Here is a 25,347-nt window from a genome sequence, read left to right on the forward strand (position 1 = left end):
AAATTAAATGAAAAAGTGTAGGTGGTGTCCTTTTTGACAGACGCCAGTTGTTAGCCAACCCACCTTCAACATTGAGCTTGCCAGTCGTCCTGACGTCTTCGTCTATAACCATGCAGGTATATTCTGCATCATCCCTCATGCCAATCATCAGTACAGACAGGAAGTGAACCTTTCTGTCAGAGTGCATTCTGTATTTATCTCCAGAGAAGATCTCAACGTTATTCTTCAGCCATTTGACCTTGACAAAAGGCTCATTAGTTTCACACTCAAAGGTAGCCATGGTGTCCTTCTCCTTTGCGTCGACTTCCTCCAGTTTCTGTGTGAAGGTGATGACTTGCTTGGCTGCAAAAATTAAAACAAAACCTCTGTTAAAACCTACACAATTCGGGTAGAGAATCACATGCAAATTGTAGTGAGTTTTGTTACCTTGCACCAATAGGAAAGCATGGCTTGAAGTCTCTCCAGCAGTGCTTGACGCTTTAACCATGACACTAGCAGAATCCTCTGCTGTGACATTTCTGATCACCAGTTCACACACATGATCCTCAGGCCAGTACCAGTAAACACGGTCAGACTTCTCCAGCTGAACACCATTCTTGAACCACTGGCACTCAGGTTCTGGTCTGCCGACAACTCTGACTCTGAACTTGACTTCTTCACCCTGTGCGACTGTCTGGCTAGTGATACGCTCCAGGATCTTAGGAGCCTCCATGCTGGCTGAGAGCTTGACCCTTTCTGGTTTTAGAGGTTTAGCTGTAACCTTGAGACGCTCCTCCTCCTTCCTCTTCTTCTCAGCCTCCTCCTTTTCCTTGGCGCGGTGAAGCAGCTCCTCCTTTGTTTTCTTCAGCAGATCTTCATAGGACTCATCCCTCTTGCGTGACTTGAGCTCCACTGCGGTGATGGACTCATAGTAGCCTTCTTCTGTCCTGCGCTTGAACTTGCCCCTCAGCTCCTCTGACTCTTCTGTGGATTTCTCATGTACAATTCTCTGGGCCTTCTTCAGTGTGACCACCTCTTTTAGCTGGGAGTCCTCTGCAGGTTTCTCAGCCTTCACAACCTCAAATGGTGTTCTTCCAGGTTCGGTTGTGACCTCGGGTGCCTTTCCCTCTGGGGCGCGGCGCAGATGGGTTCTGAAGTCCTCTTTTTGCTGGATTTCCAGCTTCACAGTGTACTCGGCTGAGCCCAGGTTGTTGTCAGCCACCACTCTGACCTCTCCTGAATCATAGGATTTGATTTCAGTGATCTCCAGGTAGTAAATACCATCATAACGAAGTCTGTATCTCTTGCTCTTGCGGATTAGTTGTCCATTGAGGTACCAGTTAACCTTTGGTGATGGATAACCGGTCACTCTGCAGCGGAATCGTGCAATGTCACCCTCCAAAACTTTGACTGGTTCAGGAAGAAGGACAATTTCAGGTTTCATTTTCTCAGTTTCTTCTTCAGCAGTGACTCCATAGGGCCCTCCCTCGTGAGCCTGGCGTTCTATCTCATCAATTCGGTGAGCTCCCTTTCTGCCCTCAGGAAGCTGTGATTCTTCAACAAGACCCTTCTCATCCTTGACGACCAGGGTAGCTGAGGTCTGGTCAACTCCAAACTTGTTGGTTGCTCTGCAGGTGATGACACCGCTGTCTCTGGCATAAGCAACTTCATAATCAAGACTGCAGTAGCCAAATTCATTGACCATGCGCAACCTGTTAGCAGCTTCCAGAGGTTTGCCGTCATGCAGCCACTCCACTACCATGGTGGGGTCACCGATAGGGGTCAGTCTGCACTCAAAATGAGCCGGACCGAAGCGCTTCATGCGGACAGAGGTCAGCTTCTTCTTGAACTGTGGTTTCTGCTGCTTCTCTTTGTCGTAAAGGTCACCTTCCTCCCATTGCTCCTGTCCATATCGCAGATGCAGGGGCTCCACCTCCGGAGGGGCAATCTCCTTGGCTTTGTAGGTTCCTTTGGGAATAATTAGCTTCCTCTCTGGTTCAGGTTCAACATAGTCCACCTCCACATTGACTCTGCAGCGAGTGGTGTCTCTGCCAGCCTTATTGATGGCTGTAGCAGTGTACCAGGCGCTGTCTGAGCCAGCTGCTGAGGGAATCTGGAATTTGGCCTCTCCTCTGGTTCCTTCAACCCTGGAACATCGATTTGTCTTATTAGAATATATTTAACATTTTGGTTTTTCCCTTCAATGAAAAATTACAGTTGCTTTGACGAACTGGTCTCATGAATTCAAACAATGGCAGTCCATTTAAGTACGCCATCAGCTTCCAGCTTTCAAGGTTGCATAAGCTGATTCAATGCTATCTGTCAGTGCCAAATAGTGAGACATCCAGCAAGCCAAAGAGACTTATTCTTATCAAATACTTCAATGTAAATCCACTCCTGCTAGTGAGTGTTTTATGATTGTGCTGTGGCAGCTGGATCGCTTCACCATCGTTATGAAGATCCTAACATCTTTTGAAGCAAAATATAAATACAAAATAACTAAATGAAAACAGTGCTGTGGCTTTACTGTCTCAATTTGCGTGCCAGTGAGCCAATTTAGAAAAACAAATAACACAGCTAATATAAGACATACCTGATGTTCGGGTGCTTGTGTGGGGTGATAATGTCACTGTTTTTCAGCCAGACAATATCAGGCAGGGGGTTTCCAATGGCTTTGACAGCCAGTTCAACCAGAGTGCCCTGTTTTACACTGAGATTCCTCAGTTTCTCAGTGAACTGTGGACGCACCAAGGTCTCTTTAGCTGAAAACCAAAGAAAAGAAATCATCAAGTAACCTTACAGTCAATGTTCACAAGTATCCTCTTGGCTGAGATGAGCTGCAGTCTTACCATCCACAGTGAGAGTGACAGAGATGGACGACCGTCCAGCTCTGTTCTGAGCGACGACTGTCCACTCTCCAGAGTCCTGTGGCATGGCTGGGACGATGATCAGGGACTGTGTACCATCCTCTTTAACTACTATCTTGTGGGTGTAGTCGCTAACCACTTGTTGTCCTGAGGAGGTGACATACAGATTTTGATAATTGTGAAGCCAACAAATGTTAATCAAGAACCATTTAATGAATATTTATATATTTTTACCCACCGTTGTGGAACCAGTATGTGTCAGGCATCGGTCTGCCAACGACCTTCAGGTCAAACCTGGCCGTTTGCCCCTCAGAGCATTTACATGAGGCAGGCTTCTGGACAAACACAGGCTTGTATAGTCTTTCCAGCTGAGCCTCGTCTGTCTCATCAAGCCGGCGAGCAGGAGAGCGTCCTGGTGACCGGCTGGAAGAACGTCCAGGAGAGCGACTCAGAGAACGAGGAGATGTGGACCTGAGGAGGAAGCATAGTCGTCAATACCCAGCTGTCAACAGTTTGGCACATCAGAAGTACTTCTTAGTCCTTTGAATGAGGTCTTACCTGATCCTCTGCATTGCTGGCTGTGGAGTGTATCTCTGAGGTGCTCCAGCACCGGACGGCTCCACGTAGAGCTTCCCAGAGCTGACGACATTTCCTTTCATGTTGGTAGCAAAGGCGGTGTACACGCCCTCATCTTCTGGCTGAACCACTGGCAAACGCAGGCTGGCTCGTCCATCCTGGAGGACTTCCATCTGGTAATGGTCGCCAGACCTGATTCGCTGGCCATCTTTGTACCACGCAATCTGGTAGAAAACAAAATGTCATTATAAGACCACTTTGACTACAAATGCATATTCAATTCTGAAGATTTTCATCTAAGTTCACCAAAGACAACCCTATTTCTTAAATTCAGTACCTTTGGGAGCGGCATTCCAGACACCTTGCAGTGGAAAGTGACGCCCATTCCTTCCATGATCCTGTAGTTTTTGACAGGAGTGTCGAAGGAGGGCTGCACAGCCTCAGTAGGGGTGGCGGTCACCATCAACTCTCCGTCCTCTGTCACTATCTCTTTGTAGGTAATCATCATAATGCGGAGTTCAATTTCCTGAATGATCCTCAGCTCAATGGCTGAAAGATGGAATTCCTGCAGATGAGATGAGAAGTTAGAAATCTGAACACAGCAAACATTTGATTGTCTCAGTGGTGGCTGTCAATAACCATACAATTACTGTTTGTTGATTATTAAAACACTGATAAAGCCCTTATTGCCAAGCAAACCAGAAAAGGGTTCTGGTGAACTAACATCACCCAAAACCACAAGACAACCTCCAACCTTGACTAATGATGCTCCTACCTGTCCAGAGATGATGGTGGTGGTCTGCTGCATTTGGGTAACGACAACGGGGGGAATGTCTCCCACTTTGGGCTCCTGCACCATGGTTGTCACTTCAGTCTTAAAGGTTGCTTCTTGTTTCTTCATGTAGACTTCGTATTCTTCTGTTACCACAACAGAGCATTAAACAACATTTAATGTTATGTGAGCTCAGGCATGGAAACACTCTGACACCAGAGAAGAACCAGTTTGATCTTGTTTTGAGTCATTGTCATTATAAATTGTCATCCAGTCTGATTTCTTTTAAACATGAAGTTAGATTGCATTGGTGCAGATGTTCTCATACCTTCCTCCATCAGACTGGCGGAGGCTGAGATCTCTCCGAGCTGGTTCTTAGCAAAAATTGAGTATTCTCCGGCGTCATCAGCGAAGGTCATAGAGATCTCTAACTTGCATTCTCCAGTGTCCTTCTTGTAGGCAACTTTGTATCTAATGGACAGAGGAAGGGAAAGAGCAACAAACACATGTAAAGTTTGTCCTGGGGGTGGTGCAAGAGAAAAGAGAATGGGCTCATAAAATTTGCTGGGCCACAGTTTGCTCCAAAGATTTCCAATGTGAATTTCATATGTTGTCGGGTTTGTCCGTATTGGTTTTTAAGATCTTGAGATCCACTGAGTTTAATATTCAAACCCAAGACTTCATGTTTCAAGGCTGCACATTATAAATGTCTAATGCATCATATCCAACACATTTCCCAAAATTCAGCCTGACAAATGACAAAGTTGGGTTTTTCCACACCTAAATTCTTGGAAATCATCTTCTGGGGAACATCATAACCTGCTAAGTAGCTATTATGATGTTACATACCTGTATCCAGTAGTGAGCGGTACGCCGCTCTTCTTCCAGATGATGTGAGGTTTGGGGCTTCCTCCAACCTGGCATTCAAACACGACACTTCCGCCTTCCACCAGCTTCTGGATGGTCGGCTTCTTGATGAAGAAGGGAGCTGCGGCAGCAGCATCTGACTCGCTCACCTGAGACACAGTCTCCTCTTTGGTTTCTTCGGTTACTCTGGAAACACAATTGTCTTTAAGTCTCAACAATTTAAAAATAAAGAACCTGAAGAATCCTTCTTTGAGTAAAATTCTGATCAATGTTGACAGGTTAGATTATGTTTATCAACTTGAACTAAATAGACGTATCTTTTAAACTTTAAAGCAGCTTTATTGACTCACATTTTCACAGCAGTTTCAACATGTTCGGTCTCTCTGCTCTCAATTTCCTCGGACACTGGAGGAGAAGGAGGACATTAAAAGATTTAGCAACTCTAACTGGAGCAGGGCTTATCAAAGGGTAAAATATAAACTGAAAACAAAACAAACAAAACAGAACTTTCTCCAATTTTAATGTTCATACTGACCTTGGACGAGGAGGTAGCAGGAGGTGCTCACGGTTCCCGCCTCGCTTGTGGCGGTGCAGGTGAAGCGCCCGCTGTCTTCAGCGAATGCCTCGCGGATCACCAGCTGGGCGAGTCCGTTCTCATAGCTAATCTGGAAATCAATTGAGCTCTCAATCTTGTAGTCCTCTCTGAACCACATTATGACGGGTGTCGGGTTACCACTGATCTGGCACTCCAGGGTCACCGACTCTCCCTCAGTCACATTTGTGTTCTTCAAGCCCTGCAAACAAAGTACAACACTTTGAAAAATGTCTCTTTCCTAAAGAAGCTTTAATACTTTTGGTAGTTTTGGGGCGACACTTACAGACACCAGTGTGGGCGGGATGACGCCGGCACTGGCAGAAGGTACGGCTGCTGCCTCTGCCACCTGTCAGATAGTCAGAGACTACTTAGAACACTACAATTTAATAAAAATGTGCCTATTTCTAAAATCTACTACATGGACACAACAAAGCAAACACACACAGGACAAGACTTTGAATGTTTACATCGAACACATAATGAAAAGACATGACACATGACAGCACAGAAAGATGGAGGGGAGGCTGGATGGATTGAAGAGGTGAGAATGATGTTGTCAATAGCAGCAACGAGCATGTTAAAGTTTTCATGAGAGGGTTATTAAATCCTGGATTTTCACAGAAATCAAGAAAACCGGACTTCTAAAAAACTAAAGGTTGAGGAGCACCAACAACATGAAAACATATTTATTAATTAGCTCTTCTTTAGCCTAATGAGTAGTAGTGTTAAAAATGTAACGTTCAACGTGATGCTATAATCAAAAAGGTTCAAACTCTGGGGCCTAGGAAAATTCAGATTTATAGATTTGATATTTCTTGAGTGATATTTTGGCCAGTTGGAGGCATTAAATCATCAAAACTATTAGGAATCATTTTCTGGTGATACCCACAACAAATTTCCGTCATGGACAGACAAGAATAAATAAATTCTTTATTGCTGATTTGGTATACAGTCCATCAACCTTTCATTTGTTCATCTGGTTTTCTTGTCCTGTTCAGATCCAGCCCACTAAACTGGATTACAAACCTGGGCTCCCCAGTCCTCATACATTCTCTCCATGCCCCCCGAGTACACCACCCCCGTCTGTAACTCAGCGCCAAAACGACTCTGATATTTCTCAGCAAAGTCTTTGAACGGTGGAGGGATGTGCTCTGTTGTCTCTCTGGTCGCCGACACTCTACCAGACGGACTGGGAGACTTGACAGGCCTGATGATCTTTCTAGCAGAGGATGAAGATAACTCTTTCTGCAGAGTAGCGATAGCCGAGCCGGCGATGGAAACCTGACCGACCCAAAGAGGAGGAACACCCACACCATGATCAAACAGTCTGTCGGCTTGTTTTAAATGTTTGCGTTAATCCACAGCACAGGGAGGGATCTATGGTTAGTTTTATTAAAGCTAGGGTAGAATTAAGGGAATTTTAAAGAAGCTAAGTGGATTATTGAATGTGTTTATTGATTAAGAGGGTGAAGAAAAACAAGGTTAAAAGTGGATTAAATTTGTTATTTTATAGAGATTATTTTATCACTTCTAAACTACGTTTCACAAGTTTGCATTTCAGGCGAGCAGTAATAACCAAATGACCGTTCACTAAACCCCGCCTCCAAATAGCATCTGACCAATCACAGTTTAGTAACTAGTAGTCACAGCAGGTGTGTCAGTGTTTGCGTTTCTTCACCTGTTGAAGTGGTATACATGATCTCGTACTCTGACCTAGCATAAGCTGCTAATGTTTGCTTACCAAGCTTATTGTCTACATTAGCAACCTAGAAGTAGCCTAATTCCAGAGCCAAGAGTTAGCTCTTATCTTATGACGTTCTAATATGATGCTAACGTTAACTTTCCCAGCTAATTAGCTTTCTGCCTATAGTAGCAAGCTAGCATAAGCCTACTTCCAAGGCTAAGAGTTAGCACATAGTTATTTTACTTAAATATGTTATGGGGTTCACAGGTTACGTTAAAAATATTCCCATTCAGGACTGAAACACCCACCCTATAGGAGCCTGTCCTGGATGCTATCAGACTTTAAAATAGCATTAGCAGCTCTGTCCTGATGTTTTTCTCAACTGTCCTGATGAAATTTTCACACAAGCAATCCCACTCAAAATCGAGATAGCATTAAGTTGCCGAACTAAATTTGTTTCTCTGTCTTATTTCTATTTCTTCTACATGGATCACCAATTAATGGTGAGGTTCCTACTGGGACCCGTTAGCTTAAGCCTCAGTCTGTTAGCATGATATCATGTATGTAGCATCTCAAGTGCATATTAAAGTCCCCGCTTAAGGGGCTCTTGTTTAAAACTGGTGACCTCAAAACATCTAAAATGTATCTTTAGATGGAGTTTTTAACCAACTCAGGAGTTAGCATCAGTCAATTTGCTAATGCTAGCTAGCCACAGGTGATAAAATTTCCAAGTACAATCGTCATTTCAGCAGACAAAACTGATGGCTGACGGCTGGAAATTAAAAGCTCGAAGACTAATTGGTGGAAAAGTTACTATATATTTTATGATGGTATATATGCCTCCATCATCATTGTAAACTGAATGTGAGAACAGAAAGATTGACACACGCAGGTGGGGCTTAATGAAGGCTTGATTAGCCTATAGCTTAGATTACTGACTGATTATTTCTCAGTCCACGTTTTCTTTCTATGCAGGTTATTTTGTACTGCTTGCCTGATGTTGCCTCTCTTACCTCGGAGCTAGACTCGTGTTTTGGGACCGAAACTTTAGAAACTGTGAAATGTGGAACTGGAGATGGAGCGAGACCAGTCTCCACGTGGGTGGAGATTTCTGTTGTTTTCTGAATCTGGAGTAACGAACAGAGTTCACAGGAACGTTACAACCTCAGGATGAAGAGCTGGACAATATATATGAAACTGTACTACAAATAATGACATGCTTATCAAGAGATTTATATTTGTAGAGAAATTATGTTCAAGCACTGGCAAATCATTTTGCTAATTTTTAAGAACTTTTCTCGCGACATGATTATTGATTGATTATTTTACACCAGTCATTATCTTCTCTACATGAACTTTATAAAACCTGAACATGCCCTTTTTCCACTTGACAACTTATCAATAAGGGACAGTTAAAAGTGACATTTCTCTGCTCCCTCAACTCTCAAATTTTCATGAAGCCTGTAAAATGTTTGCCAGTGCACAGCAACAGATTCTTTAACAATCAATACAGACTGAGTTCATCTGACAATCAGGTGGAAATCTCTTGATAATTCAGTCATTTCTTTGCTCTGGAGGCCTATCGAACCTGAGGCAGCAGCAGGGTAGATTCAGTTGTAAACTCCTGAGCAGTGGTAATCATTTGACCAGCCTGCACTCTTGTTGTCCGGCCGGCTTGATATTGCTGATCGGCAGTCATAGCGGCTGCCTCTACAGCCTCTTCCTCTTCAGCTCGACCGCCCTCCACATGCACAGGCAGACGGACCCGAGCGAGGTCAACGGCGGCCATCACTGTGGCCACCGCCCCAGCTCTTTTCCCGCCCTCAGCCTGGAGACACAACCAGCAGCACATAGATCTCAGGACATCCATGGCAGGACAGAAACAGGAAGGTGGACGCAGGGAAACCTGAATTCATTCTTGTCTTTATTCAATTTGTTTTTGTCACTTTGGACATAATCTGATTTGAATACTTGGGGTGACTTTGTACCTGGGACCTGTTAGCTTTAGCCTCACACTGTTAGCATAACATCATGTAGCTATCAAGTGTGTATTTAAGTTCTTTTTAGATTTATTGTTTTTACCTGAAAACACTAATAATTTCAATTCAGCCCACAGCATTAGCTGATTGTCTGCCAACGTATTATTTAGGAAGCTTCAGCGGCTCTGGTGGGAAGAGCCGCAACAATTCATTGGTTAGTTGTCAAAGGTTTGTTCTTTACGTGAGTATTTCCATTTTCTGCTTCTTTATACTTCACTACATTTTGTGAAAAGTAATATTTTAACATTATATCTTCACTTTTACTCAAGTAAGGCTTCATACAGCACTGTCAGCAATTAAATTAATCACCAACTATTTTGATAATTGATTTGAGTATTTTGTTTTGGGGGAAAAAAAATCTGAATTCTGTGACGTCAGCTTTATAAATGTGTATATTTTCTGGTTTCTTTGGGTTGTGGACAAAACACTGATCGACATTTTTAAACATTTTCTGACATTTTATTGACCAAACAACTAATCGATTAATGGTGAAAATAGTCTACAGATTTATCAACAATGAAAATAATTGTTAGATTTGGGTTAACTGACTCTCTGTGGCTCCAGTCTTTAAATTGACTCCTGATTTCAGGCAAACTGAAAAGTCATCCAGTGACACTGTAACTAAAAAGAGGGAACAGAATGAATTGCTTGAGCAAAAAAATGTAAGTGTATGTAAGTGTTTTGGCATGAATGAACAGTTTATCCCCTGACACCTTCATGCTTCTGCAACAGACAAAACTTTTCACAAATCGACGCTCAATGAGTATCTGTACACGCACACCAGTATCACTGTCAGGGTTTCAGTGTATCCAGCGTACATGTTTGCATGTGTAAACATAATTTCCAGATTATTTAGTGTGGACGGTGATCCACAAGAAAACAAAAGTGATTATAAAAGACTATTTAACTTAAACGCCACGGACAGGATACTCGTGTGCGTGTAAATGTACTCAAATAAACATTGAAGATCATCTGATGAAAACAACACGTGCTCGTCAGTTTGACATGCAAGAAAATCAACATTTAAATCAGCTGAAAGTCGATAAAGACCAACATGAGCAGAAGTGCTGAAAGTGAAGAAAAGTGAAGCCACAAAAAGATGGCAGTGAAAACGCTCAAAAAAGACGATGGAGCAGTCGTAACGTGTCCACTCACGACGGATCAAGAGCTACCTGCTCCTCTGGCTGCTGGATGACCGGGCGGACATCTTGGTTAAGATCAAGGTAGCACCACTCTGAAGGAAGATCTTCATCAGACAAACTGAGCGAGACGTCACAGTTCTGAAGGCCGAATGTTTCCTCGGTTGAATCGAGGCGGAGGTGTTCTCCGTTAGAAACAGGCGAGCGATCTTTACAGAGGTGTGATGGACTGAAACACATCTCCGCCGCCATGTTTTCAGTGCTTACATCATCCTCCGGTGTCTCCATGTAAATATCAAAAGCAATATTGGACTCCTGCTGGTCTTCGACTGAGGACGTATGATGGAGGTTATGGTCACATGTCATGACCTCATGGCTCATAGTGTCGTCCCATCCCTCGGCATTCTGGGTAAAACTCATGTCATCTGTTGTTCCAGATGATTCTGACGCCATGTTGACAGTTTGGGGCTAATAACCAAATCAAAAGCATTAACTTTGGCATCCATACTGCTGTTAAGTGCCAAACAGTGAATTGTTTTAAAGACAAAGTGATTGAGTCAGAAACAGCCATATTGATTTGAGATGGATGACAGAAGTAAAGAAGAAGGGACTGATGTGTAATAAGATGGACCCAGACTTTACTCGAGGCTTTTTATGAAACACGTGATGTGATTCCAGCTCAGCCTGCAAACGGTGGGACACAGACCGACTTCACGCTCTTTAAAAGGCTCCTGGTCGAATGCTCAGAGTGAAGATGTGAGTGAGGATTTCATGGAGATGAAGTGATGAGACGAAAGTGAAAGTAAATTTAAGCAGCAGATAACAGCACAGAACAGTCGGTGTAGATTTGCTTTCGATAAAAATGTTTCGACATCTGTGAAACTCGACTCAGTTGTGTTTAAAACTACATTTTTTTAGATTATAACTGTTATATAATTCTTTATTTAGTTCACATGTTAACTCTTGATAATGTGGATTCATCTATGAAGTAGGATAAAATAGGACTATTTTGTTTTTTTGTCTCTTTTTAATCTTTTGGTTTAAAAAAATATTCTTTAAATTCTCAATTTATGTACAGATACATAAAAGAAGATGCAGCACGACTCAGCTGGGACTGAAGGAAATGTTCAGATAAGTTAAGTGCATAAAGAAAATAATATTGATGTTTATAACATCTCCAAACAAAAAAAAGATGATTGAGCTGAACAACAGTGTTCACAGACAGACGAGACTCTCAGAGAAGGAAACATTAAAAAGACATAAACATGGAATAAAGCGACATCATTGTGTTGTATCACTCACACATTTGACAATCAGGCGAAGGAGAAGTTTAACGTCCACACTCAGAGCAGTTTGATCAGCAAAAAGGTGGACGGTGTAATTTTTGTTTCCTCTCTCCGTCTTAAAATAAAACAAGCCTGTTTTTTTTGAAGTTTTGAAACTACACATCCCACAATGCTTTGAGCAGTTCGCAGCTTCGGTTTGCAGCGTACTCTTCTCTTATTAACTCTAAAAACATAATGATTCTAAAGGAAGTTCTGAATGGTCTTTATTCTCTGATTTCTAACTGGATTTATGGACGTTAATTCTGGACGGACATCAGAGGAAGTGATCTCGTCAGGAAATACACTTTTTGATCTTACACCATCCTCCTCCAGGTTTCTCAAACTGCTCCCTTGACTTTCTCCTCTCTGACCACCAGATGGTGGTATAACCCCCCCAGCCAAGTGTCCCCCCCCTCACCTCTTTAACAATGGTGACATGCTGCTCCATGCGCTGCTCCTGGATCATGCCGGCGACCTTCCAGGGCGGCAGGACATCAGCGCCGGCAGCTTCGTGTTTGCGTGCGGTGACGGGGGACTTGACCGGCCTGATGGGGGAGACTGAGAGTCTTGAGGTGGGAGAGGCAGGCCTGGAGACGGGGGAGGGAGGTCACATTTCAGGCCTACAGAGGGCCAACCTCCATAACACCATCACCCCCGCTCGCTCAGCTAAAATCACTCTGACACGTTACTAAAACTTTTACTGTAAATTCTCAAATAAAAGCTCATATTAAAGGAACAATTCACCAAAAGATGAAAAAAGTGAGTGCAGTTTTTTGGTTGTTTTTCTGTTTTAAATCATCTCCAGCTGCTTCAGCTGTTCAGCAGAACGCTGCAACTCTGTTTTACTGTGAAGCTCCAGAAATGTTCTGTGGACGACGAGACTTCACCTGACTTTATATCATCAGGAGGAGATGATGGCTGAGCCTGACTTTATATCATCAGGAGGAGATGATGGCTGAGCCTGACTTTATATCATCAGGAGGAGATGATGGCTGAGCCTGACTTTATATCATCAGGAGGAGATGATGACTGAGCCTGACTTTATATCATCAGGAGGAGATGATGACTGAGCCTGACTTTATATCATCAGGAGGAGATGATGACTGAGCCTGACTTTATATCATCAGGAGGAGATGATGACTGAGCCTGACTTTATATCATCAGGAGATGATGACTGAGCCTGACTTTATATCATCAGGAGGAGATGATGGCTGAGCCTGACTTTATATCATCAGGAGGAGATGATGACTGAGCCTGACTTTATATCATCAGGAGGAGACGATGGCTGAGCCTGACTTTATATCATCAGGAGGAGACGATGGCTGAGCCTGACTTTATATCATCAGGAGGAGACGATGACTGAGCCTGACTTTATATCATCAGGAGGAGACGATGGCTGAGCCTGACTTTATATCATCAGGAGGAGATGATGGCTGAGCCTGACTTTATATCATCAGGAGGAGACGATGGCTGAGCCTGACTTTATATCATCAGGAGGAGACGATGGCTGAGCCTGACTTTATATCATCAGGAGATGATGACTGAGCCTGACTTTATATCATCAGGAGGAGATGATGGCTGAGCCTGACTTTATATCATCAGGAGGAGATGATGGCTGAGCCTGACTTTATATCATCAGGAGGAGATGATGACTGAGCCTGACTTTATATCATCAGGAGGAGATGATGGCTGAGCCTGACTTTATATCATCAGGAGGAGACGATGGCTGAGCCTGACTTTATATCATCAGGAGGAGACGATGGCTGAGCCTGACTTTATATCATCAGGAGGAGACGATGACTGAGCCTGACTTTATATCATCAGGAGGAGACGATGGCTGAGCCTGACTTTATATCATCAGGAGGAGATGATGGCTGAGCCTGACTTTATATCATCAGGAGGAGACGATGGCTGAGCCTGACTTTATATCATCAGGAGGAGACGATGGCTGAGCCTGACTTTATATCATCAGGAGGAGACGATGGCTGAGCCTGACTTTATATCATCAGGAGGAGATGATGGCTGAGCCTGACTTTATATCATCAGGAGGAGATGATGACTGAGCCTGACTTTATATCATCAGGAGGAGATGATGGCTGAGCCTGACTTTATATCATCAGGAGGAGATGATGGCTGAGCCTGACTTTATATCATCAGGAGGAGATGATGGCTGAGCCTGACTTTATATCATCAGGAGGAGATGATGGCTGAGCCTGACTTTATATCATCAGGAGGAAGAAACTGTTCCTTTAAAATATTGGCCTAGTCTCAATTAATAGCCGGCAAAGCTCCACCCACCTGACGGGTGTTGGCGTGGGCGCCTTCACGTGTCTGACAGGTGACGGCGACTGTTGGCGTCCTCCGGCCACCTTGGCGACCAGCGAGGCCTGAGTTGGGGACTTGGACGTGGGTTTGGGTGGAACTCTGGGCGGAGTCTTGTGAGCCAGCTGCTGAATCATCTCAGCGCTCTCCACCTGCATCTGCATGGTGGCCTGGAAACTGGCCTCCATCCTCTGAGGAGAGAGGAGATGAAGGTCAGATGAGATTTAATTAGAAAAGATTTTATTAGATTTGAGATGATATTAATTTAGATCCCACAGTAGATTTGTATTTGTGATATTTGACAGCTGAGTGTTTCGGACCTTTTCCACTCTGGTCTGACGAGTCTGTGAAATTGCAGAAGTTGAAATCACTGTCTTGGTTTTCTTTGCTGGAACGGGTTCTTCACCTGAACACACACATGTTGAGTTTAGGAGGTGATATGAACCAAAATGATATTGACATAAAGATTACAGCATGATCTCAATATCATTATTTTAATAGATCAATACATTTTCAAAACATTTATTCAAGTCTTGAAGTTTCCGGATCTCATTTAACTTGTACAGAAATCAGAAAACATCAGCCTGTTCTTTAAGATATGAATCACATGTACGTCCTCCAACACAGTTCAAGGGTTAGTTGAAGGGCCTCACCCTGAACCAGCAGCTCAGCGGTGGAGGTGGCCCGTCCGCTGCTGTTTGTTGCGGTCGCTGAATACGTCCCAGAATCCTCTGGGAAAGCCTCGGCGATCAGCAGACTGTACAGGTCTCCCTCCTGGAGGATCCTGAAGTCGGCTGAGCTCTGGATCTCGGCTCCTTCTCTGTAGAACTTCACCACAGGTGTTGGGATTCCTGTGACTCTGACGTCCAGCCTCACCTGGCTGCCCTGTCTCACTGTGGAGCTCTGCAGTCTCTGAAGGAAGCTGGGTGGCGCCGTCTCCGCTGCAGGGAAGATTAGTGACAGATGTAAGAAGCCACCTTCAATATATTCTGTCTACACTCAGATACCAGCCAACACTCATATACTAGAGCATTGAATCGAATTGCTTTGTCTTAAAGTCCACTTGGGACGCACCTGTAACGAGGAGTTCAGCGGTGCTCGTTGCTTGTCCAGTGGCATTGGTAGCTCTGACAGAAAATCTCCCGCTGTGTGCGGCGGTCACAGCGGGGATCCTCAGAACAGCGCGGCCGTCGCTGAACGAGATCTGAACGCCGGGCAGAGCGGCGGCGGAAAGAACCTGGCCATCACGGAACCAGCTCACCTCAGGAACTGGAGAACCTGCAGGAGACAGAAGAACCAGACGGGTCAGAGAACCAAACTGATGGCAGACACGATCAACTGATTTCAAATTATTCTTTTCATCTGTCAGATCAATATCAGATACTTAAAGACTTTTACTCGAATACTATTCATACGGTTCACTTTTAGCACAGTTATATTTTAATACCATTTCTTCACTTTTACTCAAGTATGCCTCTTTCAGCCTCGTTTTGTATAAATCATTGTATAAAGTTTGTTTTCTTACCACTAACTTGAGCCTCGAACGTCGCGGCACTACCCTCTAGTGCCACGACGCTCTGCAGCGGCTGCGTGAACGTTGGTGCTTGTGTTGACATGATGGTCGGCACCCTGAAGGAAAACAGAAAGAAAGTCTTTAAAATGATTCAATAAATTACATCAAACTAAACAAGAAGTGCTCTTCAGTGTCAGTCTGAGAGGATTTAAAAAGTCTGGATTTCTCCTCCTTCACTTTAGGAAACAGAAGCAGCTTTCAGGGAAGGACCAACTCGTCCCATAACTCATCTCCAGAAATAGACAACCAAAAGCATCTGTCACGGCTCCGATGACCAACGCTGACAAACACCAACAGAGTTCAACTCCAAGGTTCATTATTTCTCGTGCTCACAGTCAGAGTTTCTATCCTCCAGTGATTAAACCTGGATAAACTTAAAACCATGAGAATAAAGTCAGACCAAGAGACCAAAACTGTGCCATTTTTCCGAAACTTCAAGATTCAGTAGACATCAGCCAAAAAACAACAGCGTCAGGTATAAATTGAGTATAGTTTTATTTTACTCCATTTTATTTCAAAGTCAACTCGTAGCTCACACTGCTATTCTTTGTATTGTTTGTGAGAGGTTAAATATATAATAAAAGGTTCATCTGACCTTATCTTAAAAATTCATGGTGGAACTAATTAATACAAACCAAATGTTGAGGTTGTGTGACGATGTTACAGTGCAGAAAGAAACATCTTCAACAGGTTGATGAAGGCTGATCACAGAGCCACGACCACCACCGAGTAGTTTTAGATGTCTAAACATCCACAAACCTTCACTCTGGAGCTGACGGGTCAGAAACAGCGAGACGCATCAGTTTGGTCACAGTTTTGAAATCTGACAGGTCAAAAAAAGCTCATCAGTTTTAAACCAAACAACCTGTTTGCAGGAGCAACAGAAGGCAAAAGACCGACCTCTGACCTGTGAGGTTGTCTCCAGACTATCTTTATTATATTTTATTGGTGTTAACTTTGATAAAATTACGAGTTATAAAAAGATGTTCCTGCCTGACGGACTCATCACTGACCAGAAATAAACACATTTTGATCCAGAGTCTCTGAAAGGTCACTTCTGCTTTTCACCTGTATATAAAGTTCACATCAGCATTGAAGCCGTCTTAAATGGGAATCTTGTATTTTTCTGAAAGCTCCAAAACATCCGACTAAAAGTGTCGAAACAAACATCAGCTAACAAACTTTAACAGTCACGTAACCGACTAGAACAGACGACCAGCGCTTATAAAGTTCAACTACAGACAAGTCAGCGAGTTCAGTTCATGTCCTGGTTTCTATCTGCAGCTTCTGTTAGTTTGTCTTTTTGCAGCAGTGGAGAAGGAACGAGCCTGAGATCACTGCAGCTACACTGGAGCTAATCACAGGAGGAGAAGAACTCACGCTAAGAAGCTAAGAAGCTACTCGCAAGTAGTTTTTTAATGTGTTTTTCTGTTGAGGTTTTTATTGATGCACAGGTTTAAAAGCAGCTGGATGAAAATGTGCTGAGTGTCCTGCAGCTTCACTCAGCTTCAGGTTTGAGTTTCACAAATCAGACAGGAGCTATAAATGTCAGGGGGCGGGGCTTGTTGGAGGGCAGACGAGCTGACGGACGACAGCAGCTGGAGGTCAGCGGCGTGTTCGAGTCATCAGAGGAAGAAGAAGAAAGTGAAGAAGAAGAAGAAGAGGACACATCTCTGCAGCAGGTTAAGATGTTTTAGTAATACTGTTATTATTAATATTATTATTATTATTTTATATTCACTCTGATTATCTTTTCTTCTTGTGTTTTTCCTCTGTTATTTTCTTCACTTTGGATCATCTGTGTTGTGTGTAACTGAATCTTTATCTTCAGGTTTACAGAAAACACCAGGCTGAAAACTTCTGTAACTATCAGAAGATGAAGAAAAGCAAAAATCTGGCCACAAACAACCGTCCTGATCAAACGGACCAAACAAACCTGAATCGCTCCTGACACTGACGAACATAACTTTTTTTTTTGCTAAATACTGCAGCAACAGCAAACAAATATTAAATTATGAATATGAGAAATGACAGAACAGAAACGATCACAGAGAAGAAGAGGACGGGAGGAAGAGAAAGAAAATGAGGAAACAGATGAAGAGAGAAGATCAAGAGATGAAAACAGACGAGAAAAGAATTGAATAAAGTCAAAATCTGAATGAAAATGAAGTCTACAGATGATCAATCACTAATAATTGATAGACTGTATTGATGCGACCTTGCTGTGACCTCAGTGTAAACGTGGACTCGGCTCTTCCTGCGACCCCCCCGGCCTCAGATCAGAGCCACATTTAGCCTCAACTGCACTTTACTGCTAACAGCTGCTCTCAGACCAGTGAACCATCTGCACGTCTGAACAAGATCACAGCGGAGAAAGTGACGGATTCTGTCTGTTATCTGCCTTCATCCATCAGATCCATCAGATCCATCAGATCCATCACATCCATCAGATCCATCAGATCCATCAGATCCATCACATTCATCAGATCCATCAGATCCATCAGATCCATCAGATCCATCAGATTTATCATGAGGAGATCATAAATGTAAAAAAATTGAATTATTTTTACTTTTGTTGAACATCATCTCTCCATTTTCTCTTTAGACTATTATTATTATTATTATTATTATTATTATTATTATTATTATTATTATTATTATTATAGACTATATTATATTTGTAGTGTTTCTGGGTTGTGGGTAAAACTGATAGATAAACTTCACCAGTCTGCTGATTTTAATGTTAAATATTAATTACTATTTTAAGTGTAAGATCACATTAACAAACATCTTGTGTTACATCTTTAATTTGAAAAGGAACAAACATCAGAAGTTTTTCTTTGCTGATTTCAATTTAAAATTCAGGACTTTTTAAATGCAGTTTTGTATTGTGCACTATATTGATTTTGTCATAGCAGATATTTTATGTTACGTGATGTGTGAAGAAACTGCAGAATGAAAATTATTTAACAAGACGGGTTTTGATGTTTACTTAATTTTCATTTTTTCTTAATATTCATGTTTCACTTCTGTTTTTCTGTGTAGTTTTGACCTTTGTCAGGCACGTTGTTTTGCATCTCTTTGTATAAATAAAGTGTTGTTATAATTAAGATTACAATTCAGACATTCCCCCGGAGGTTGAACATCACAACTCTGAAGTAAACAGATTTAAAGAATCTTTGCTGAGAAATGTTTACATTTAAAAAAATGTTTCTTCATTTTGTTCTATTTGTTTGTGAAAAACTGAAATAAGTTTTAATTCAGTGTCTGTTGTGATGTCATGATGTAAACATGTCGTGGTGGCTGAAGGGGCCTTTAAATCAGTTTAGGGCCCCAAAATCAAGACCAACCGATCAAAACCCTGTGGCAGCTTTTATGACTCTCTTCACAACGTTGTTCTCAAAAGGCTGCAGATTTAGTCTCCACTTAATTAAATATCCAAAAGGTGTGTTTGTTGAAAGAAATGCTGATTTTCTGTATAAGTTTATATTTTTTATACTGAATATTTGCATCAGTAACTTTTTGAAATGTGTAAGAAAACCCTGTAATCTTTTACGACGTCACAGCTGCGACAGGAAGTTATTCAACGTTCAAACAGGAAGTTCTCTGAAAAATCAGCTGATCAAATGTTTCAAAATCAGGAAAACAGAAACTTTTTATTTTTAAAACTCTTGATAATCAGTTATTTACTATTATATTATACTTTTCTGTCTGAGTCATAAAACTGAGTCATTAGAGCTTAAAGTTGCCTCACACGTGTGAACGAGGCCGGGGGAGATCTGGGCTCCTGAACTGGATCAAAGGGCCCAAAACCCCCAAAACCTCACAGACACTGATAATGAATCAGAGACTTCAGAGGTAAAGTTTGGTATTTACACATTTTTCTAATAAACTAAACATTAATTCAAAATGTTTTAAAGGAAAAGTTGCAGTTAATTGTTTTTTCATTTATTTCACTTTCAACTGTTGCAACCAAATCCCATGAGATGTGATCAGATTTAAACTTCTAACAGGATTGTGAAGGTCCATATCAACATGAATACACTTTAATGATCATCGTAACTCAGGTGTTGTTCAAGGTGCTTCACATGAGGCAAAGAAATGCCTTCAAAATAATATCTTTTTTAAGACGAATATAATAACAGAGCAGAAGTCGTAATAAGTCGTCCCACTTTCTATTCAGTAAATTAAGTAGAAAAGTCAACCGATTATTTTGTGACTTCAGTCGTCTGTGTTTCTCTCATGTGTGACAGTACGAGAGGTTTTTGTTCATTTCTTCATCTAATTTTCTGAATCAGTATTATATAAACATAATGTATGATAATAACTGTGTTTTGATTATAGTTCAGGAAAAACTAAACGTGTAGAAAACATCATCTTTGGCTCTAATTGTAAATAAGGCGAATATTTTACCATTTTCTAACATTTTATAGACAGAGTGATGAAGTGATTAATCCAGAAACTAATCTGCAGATTATTGAACATAATTGTTAGTTTCAGCGTTCAGCTTCCTCCTGAAGGGTGTCGAGCTTCAGTCTGAAGCTGATCTGACAGCAGCAGCTGCTGCAGTACTGCAGTACTTCAGGTACTTTTACTGCAGAATCAACATCACTGTGTTTATCTGACAGCTGGAGTCACTGAGCAGAGTCACACTTCACATTCGACAGCTGCAGATCTACAAAATGTCAACTTTTATTCTGAAAAACCACCTTATTTCCTGTCAGTGAGGCAGTGACTTCAACAGATTCCTCCTCCATGATGAAGTGTCACTCACAGTCTGAACACTGACGACTGGATCAATCAGAAACAAAAACATCACCACAGAAATCGTCTATGATCACGCGACTGATCTGACAGCTGAGAAACACGTGACACTGGAGATACAAGGTTTCCCCAACAACTGCAACAACAGTCTGATGCAGCAGTTAGGAGGTTTTCCTCTGACAGAAACGTGCACATGAATCCTATCAGGGAGTTACTAAAGTCGCCTCTGAGGCTTATTAATTAATTAATGTATTCATTCATTATTAAAGCTTTATTCAAACCTAATTAAACATGTTTAACTTTGTTTGGCTCTGATGTCATCAGTGCGACTGGCCTGTGATTGGACGAACAGCCTGATATGAACCTGAACAAACACACAGTAAATATGTGGATCCAGTCAGAAGGAACAATAACACATAAATTAAAACACAAAAACAGAAATAAAACAAATCTATTTCCTGAAGCACACATTTATGCTTTTGTGATGTTTTTACTCTTAATAATCGATTCATGCTTCAAAGTTTGATCCAAACTGAGCCACACATGAAAAGATAATTCCTGTCAGCTATTAAAAGAACGAGACGAAGAAGAGTCGGCTGGTTCTTACAGCCTGAAATCATCAATTACGCTCTATATTTACTGAATATGATCAGATATGACGGCCTCTGTCCTCAGACTGTCAGTGTGGAGAAATTAAACAGTCCATAACGAAACTTTACCAGAAAAACATCGTTCAGAAAACATTCAGTCAAATGAACTGAACTTTCTTCAAGTTACAGAAAAGTTGTTGTTTTCACTGATTGCTGGAAAATCTTTTCACACTTAAGAAAATTAAATATGTGACAATATTGTTAGAAAATAGAAAACAGCTGTCAGTTATACTTTCACAGCTGACCTCATAAATTATGTTTCTGTTTATTATTAACTCGTCCTCCACACGCTGCACTAACACGCTCCAACAGCAAAATAAGCGTCTGTAAGTTTATGAAGATTTAAATGAACTTTGAAGACGATATAATTCATCTCAAGATCTGAAATCTGAACATTTTTTCTTTTTTCGTTTTTCTTAGTTTTACAAAATGTAGTTTTTTATTTGTATCGGTGATTAAATGTCCGTATTTTTAAAAATGACATGAAAAATACTGACCAGCAGGAAACAGCAGTCAGTTTTATTTTTACAGCCGTGACCTCATAAATTATGTTACAGTGTTACTAAATCACATGACACACCTGAAAACACTTACACAGTAAAATACAAGTTTATTAAAAGAAGTTTAGGAGATTAAAACATTTTTTAAAATCAGTATAATGACACCTTTGTCTGCAAATGTTCTCTAAAGTGCTGAAATCTGAATTTTTTCCCTTTTTTTCTGTTATTTTTACTGATATGAACATGAAATATAAGACATTATTTTTAGAAACTTTTAATAAAAAGCAGCAACCAGCATGAAAACAGCTGTCAGTTTTATTTTTACAGCCGTGACCTCATGAATTATATGTTACTGTATATTATAAAAATCACAATATGTCCGTCAAACTACACAAAACACCTGAACAGGAAAATAAATGTTGATAAAAGTCTGAGGACAGAAACATGAGAAACTTTTCGTTAAAGATCTGATTTTCTTAAAATATCTTTTTCTATATAAATAAATCAGTAAAACCTGTGTTGAGATTATTTCTTCAGTTTCTTAGAGAAGAGCCGCATGTCGTTTCAAGAAGCTCGTTACTGGTGATTTATTCAACTCTTCGTGGTCTTTGAACGCCTCGTCAGGACAGCTGCTTTTTTTTTCAGTGCTGTCAGCTGATTTGATGAGAAGGTGTCCAGTTCCTCAGATCCTCTCTGACAACCATCAACACTGAGCTGATCACAGTCTGATCCATCAGTCAACAATCAATACGCAGCTTTCCCCTCAGAAAGGCCTCAGCCGGTCGGAGCAAAGCGGATAAACTCAGCTGATATTTACAGATCTGAATGTGAGCGACAGATATGGCAGTGGCCAAAAATACACCGCCCCCCCGCCCTGACCCCGGCACTTTGATTGACAGCCACCATGTGGCACATAGCTGGAGGTGCAAGTGATAGCCCTGCTGCTGATTCCCTTAAAAAGCCATCAGGCCAGCTGACAGTCCACTCTCATGCACTCAGCGGCTATTCTTAACCTTCCTCTGATCACTGCAGAGTCTGCTGCACGCGGCCAAATCCCCAAAATACAGAAAACCAGCACAGAAACACAGAACAGCAGCCCGAGTTCACCAAACACCAGAATCCTGACCAGGTCTGACCCGGCAGGTTAACGTCACGAGGACACACGGTGGCTTTTACTCACTTGTTTCCACAAGAGTGCCTCTGATTGATGGGACGGAGCCCCGGGGACTCTGACTAGTCTCCTTATCCAGAAAAGTGTTTCCAGAAAAATCCAAGATGAGAACGGTCGAGCCTCAAAATATCCCCACCTCGACAGAAACAAAACTACACAGTGACAGGCCGTGTAGTTTTGCTTTCCCTCCCTGCAATCCCTCCACCCGAGGCGAGGCTGGGAATGCTCCAACTGCTCAGAAGGGCCCAGACGGTGCTGTAGGTCTTTATACCAGGGGGGACAACCTGCATCATCACCTCACCGACGCTCCCCATTGGCCGCTGGGACGCTCAGGGGGGCATGATGGGACATGGCAGCCATTTATGCAACCTCCACCCGGTCAGTCACTGCGTCAGTGTTGATCAGCTTTGATTTGATCGATCAGTGATCGACTGACAGCAGCTCAGTGATAACTAACATCTGATGTCAGATCAGTTTGATGAGTTAAAGAAGTTTGTGACGTCACAGTGAAACAGTCTGTGAGTCATTAAATAGCTGCTGACCAAAAGGAGGCAGAGGCTGTCCCTGTCACTCAAACCCCAGCAGCACCACCCCTCCTCCACCTCCAGCAGCCTGCTGTTATAACACCGATCAAACTCACTGTTTACACTCTTCTTCTTCTGCTGCTGCATTAATTCAGCCTGTCAGACTGAGTGAGGGCGACTCTGCAGTCTGAACGTCAGTGTTTAAACCTCTGAGAGAACAGTCGCACTCTGCAGCTCCGTCATGGTTTGGTAACAAGGTTTGGTAACCATCACTCAGCTGTCAATCATCCATCATCCATCCCTCCAACAAGAATCTGCTCCACCAGGAAAACTCAGGAGTGTCACAGACACAGCTGCTGCCGGTCACCACACCAACACCTTAAACCCAAACAAGCTGCGAACACTTTACAAGACGAGGAGACTCGACTTTAACACGGAAAGTTTCATGTGAGATAATCAACCATCAAAGTCAAGAAGTGCTGTGTAGAAAAAGAAGGAAAGAAAAGTCAATTTGATCCAAACATTAGAGACAATACGGTGACAAACACATCAATTCAGTTTATTTCTGCACTGATTCTGAAGATGTAAGATTTAAACTTTTAGTGCAAATGAATATCAGTCTGAGATCATCTGTTATCATCTGTTATCATCTGTTTCAACACAAAACATGAACATGTTTCAGACATCAGACAGCTCTGAAGCTTTATTTAACATGTGAGTCTGTCAGAGCTACAGTAATACTACACAGAGCTACAGTAACACTACACAGAGCTACAGTAATACTACACAGAACTACAGTAATACTACACAGAGCTACAGTAATACTACACAGAGCTACAGTAACACTACACAGAGCTACAGTAATACTACACAGAGCTACAGTAACACTACACAGAGCTACAGTAATACTACACAGAACTACAGTAATACTACACAGAGCTACAGTAATACTACACAGAGCTACAGTAATACTACACAGAACTACAGTAATACTACACAGAACTACAGTAACACTACACAGAACTACAGTAACACTACACAGAGCTACAGTAATACTACACAGAACTACAGTAATACTACACAGAACTACAGTAACACTACACAGAACTACAGTAATACTACACAGAACTACAGTAACACTACACAGAACTACAGTAATACTACACAGAACTACAGTAACACTACACAGAGCTACAGTAATACTGCACACTACATTTTGGAGGCAAATATTGTACTTTCTACTCCACTTCATTTATTTGATATCTTTAGTTACTAGTTACTTGATTACAGGCTGCATCAGAGCCAAAGTATCACATTTTTTAATTTGAATTTCTTTATTTTATCAGCAATCATAAAAATGTCAGCTCCAACGATCAGTTGACCCATAGTTTATATACATACGTGTACATATATGTCTCTTTACCTTTACTAGTACTTTTAATGAACTGATGAAGGAAATGATCAACTGCTTTCAAACTATTTTTCTGTTTCAGTTACTTCATATATAGTTAAGTTATATAGAAACTTGGTTGAGGATCAAATGAAAGGCAGATTTTCTCATAAATTATGTGCAAAATTTTGAAATGCAAGACTAAAGTTTGACTTTTTACAAAAAAAGTTGTTAATCTCAAATAAAAAATTACAGAATTTCACAAATAAGTAAAATTGTTGAAAAATATATTAATTAAAAAATATTCTTGTCATCCGTTGATTATTTTCTCGATTAGTTGTTTGTCTATAAAATGCCAGAAAATAGTGAAAAATGTTGATCAATGTTTCCCAAAATGTAAAGATAATTTACTTGAACTTTTTGATACTTAAGTACATTTAATATCAGATACTTTAAGATTTTTACTCGAGTACTCTTCACATTTTACTTTTACCAAAGTGATATTTTAACACCATATCTTTAATTTAACTCAAGAATTACTTTGTGGTACTTTTTACAACAATGTGTGAATCGCTGCCCTGTTAACAAACAGCTAAACTGCACCCCCACC

At 41.5% G+C, this 25,347-nt stretch overlaps 1 protein-coding gene across 1 annotated transcript in view; it reads right to left on the bottom strand.

Annotated features, from left to right (window-relative positions):
• The window catches only part of ttn.1 (titin, tandem duplicate 1), a 177,799-nt gene extending 154,616 nt beyond the window's left edge, over positions 1–23,183 (bottom strand). The window contains exons 1-24 of the mRNA XM_073473207.1: positions 23,125–23,183; positions 15,691–15,794; positions 15,240–15,443; positions 14,819–15,106; positions 14,486–14,571; positions 14,142–14,356; positions 12,262–12,430; positions 10,552–10,986; positions 8,929–9,168; positions 8,354–8,467; positions 6,683–6,937; positions 5,940–6,002; positions 5,597–5,855; positions 5,412–5,466; positions 5,044–5,247; positions 4,523–4,665; positions 4,198–4,340; positions 3,760–3,987; positions 3,405–3,646; positions 3,085–3,317; positions 2,829–2,993; positions 2,573–2,741; positions 427–2,126; positions 64–342 (exon numbers count right to left, since the gene is read on the bottom strand). Of these exons, the coding sequence (XP_073329308.1) occupies positions 64–342; positions 427–2,126; positions 2,573–2,741; positions 2,829–2,993; positions 3,085–3,317; positions 3,405–3,646; positions 3,760–3,987; positions 4,198–4,340; positions 4,523–4,665; positions 5,044–5,247; positions 5,412–5,466; positions 5,597–5,855; positions 5,940–6,002; positions 6,683–6,937; positions 8,354–8,467; positions 8,929–9,168; positions 10,552–10,986; positions 12,262–12,430; positions 14,142–14,356; positions 14,486–14,571; positions 14,819–15,106; positions 15,240–15,443; positions 15,691–15,794; positions 23,125–23,183 (6,052 nt within the window). The remainder of the gene's footprint in view (positions 1–63; positions 343–426; positions 2,127–2,572; positions 2,742–2,828; positions 2,994–3,084; positions 3,318–3,404; positions 3,647–3,759; positions 3,988–4,197; positions 4,341–4,522; positions 4,666–5,043; positions 5,248–5,411; positions 5,467–5,596; positions 5,856–5,939; positions 6,003–6,682; positions 6,938–8,353; positions 8,468–8,928; positions 9,169–10,551; positions 10,987–12,261; positions 12,431–14,141; positions 14,357–14,485; positions 14,572–14,818; positions 15,107–15,239; positions 15,444–15,690; positions 15,795–23,124) is intronic.
• Between the last annotated feature and the right edge of the window lie 2,164 nt (positions 23,184–25,347).

This window comes from Pagrus major, chromosome 9 (assembly GCF_040436345.1).
Source record: "Pagrus major chromosome 9, Pma_NU_1.0".
In the NCBI taxonomy this organism is placed as follows: domain Eukaryota; kingdom Metazoa; phylum Chordata; class Actinopteri; order Spariformes; family Sparidae; genus Pagrus; species Pagrus major.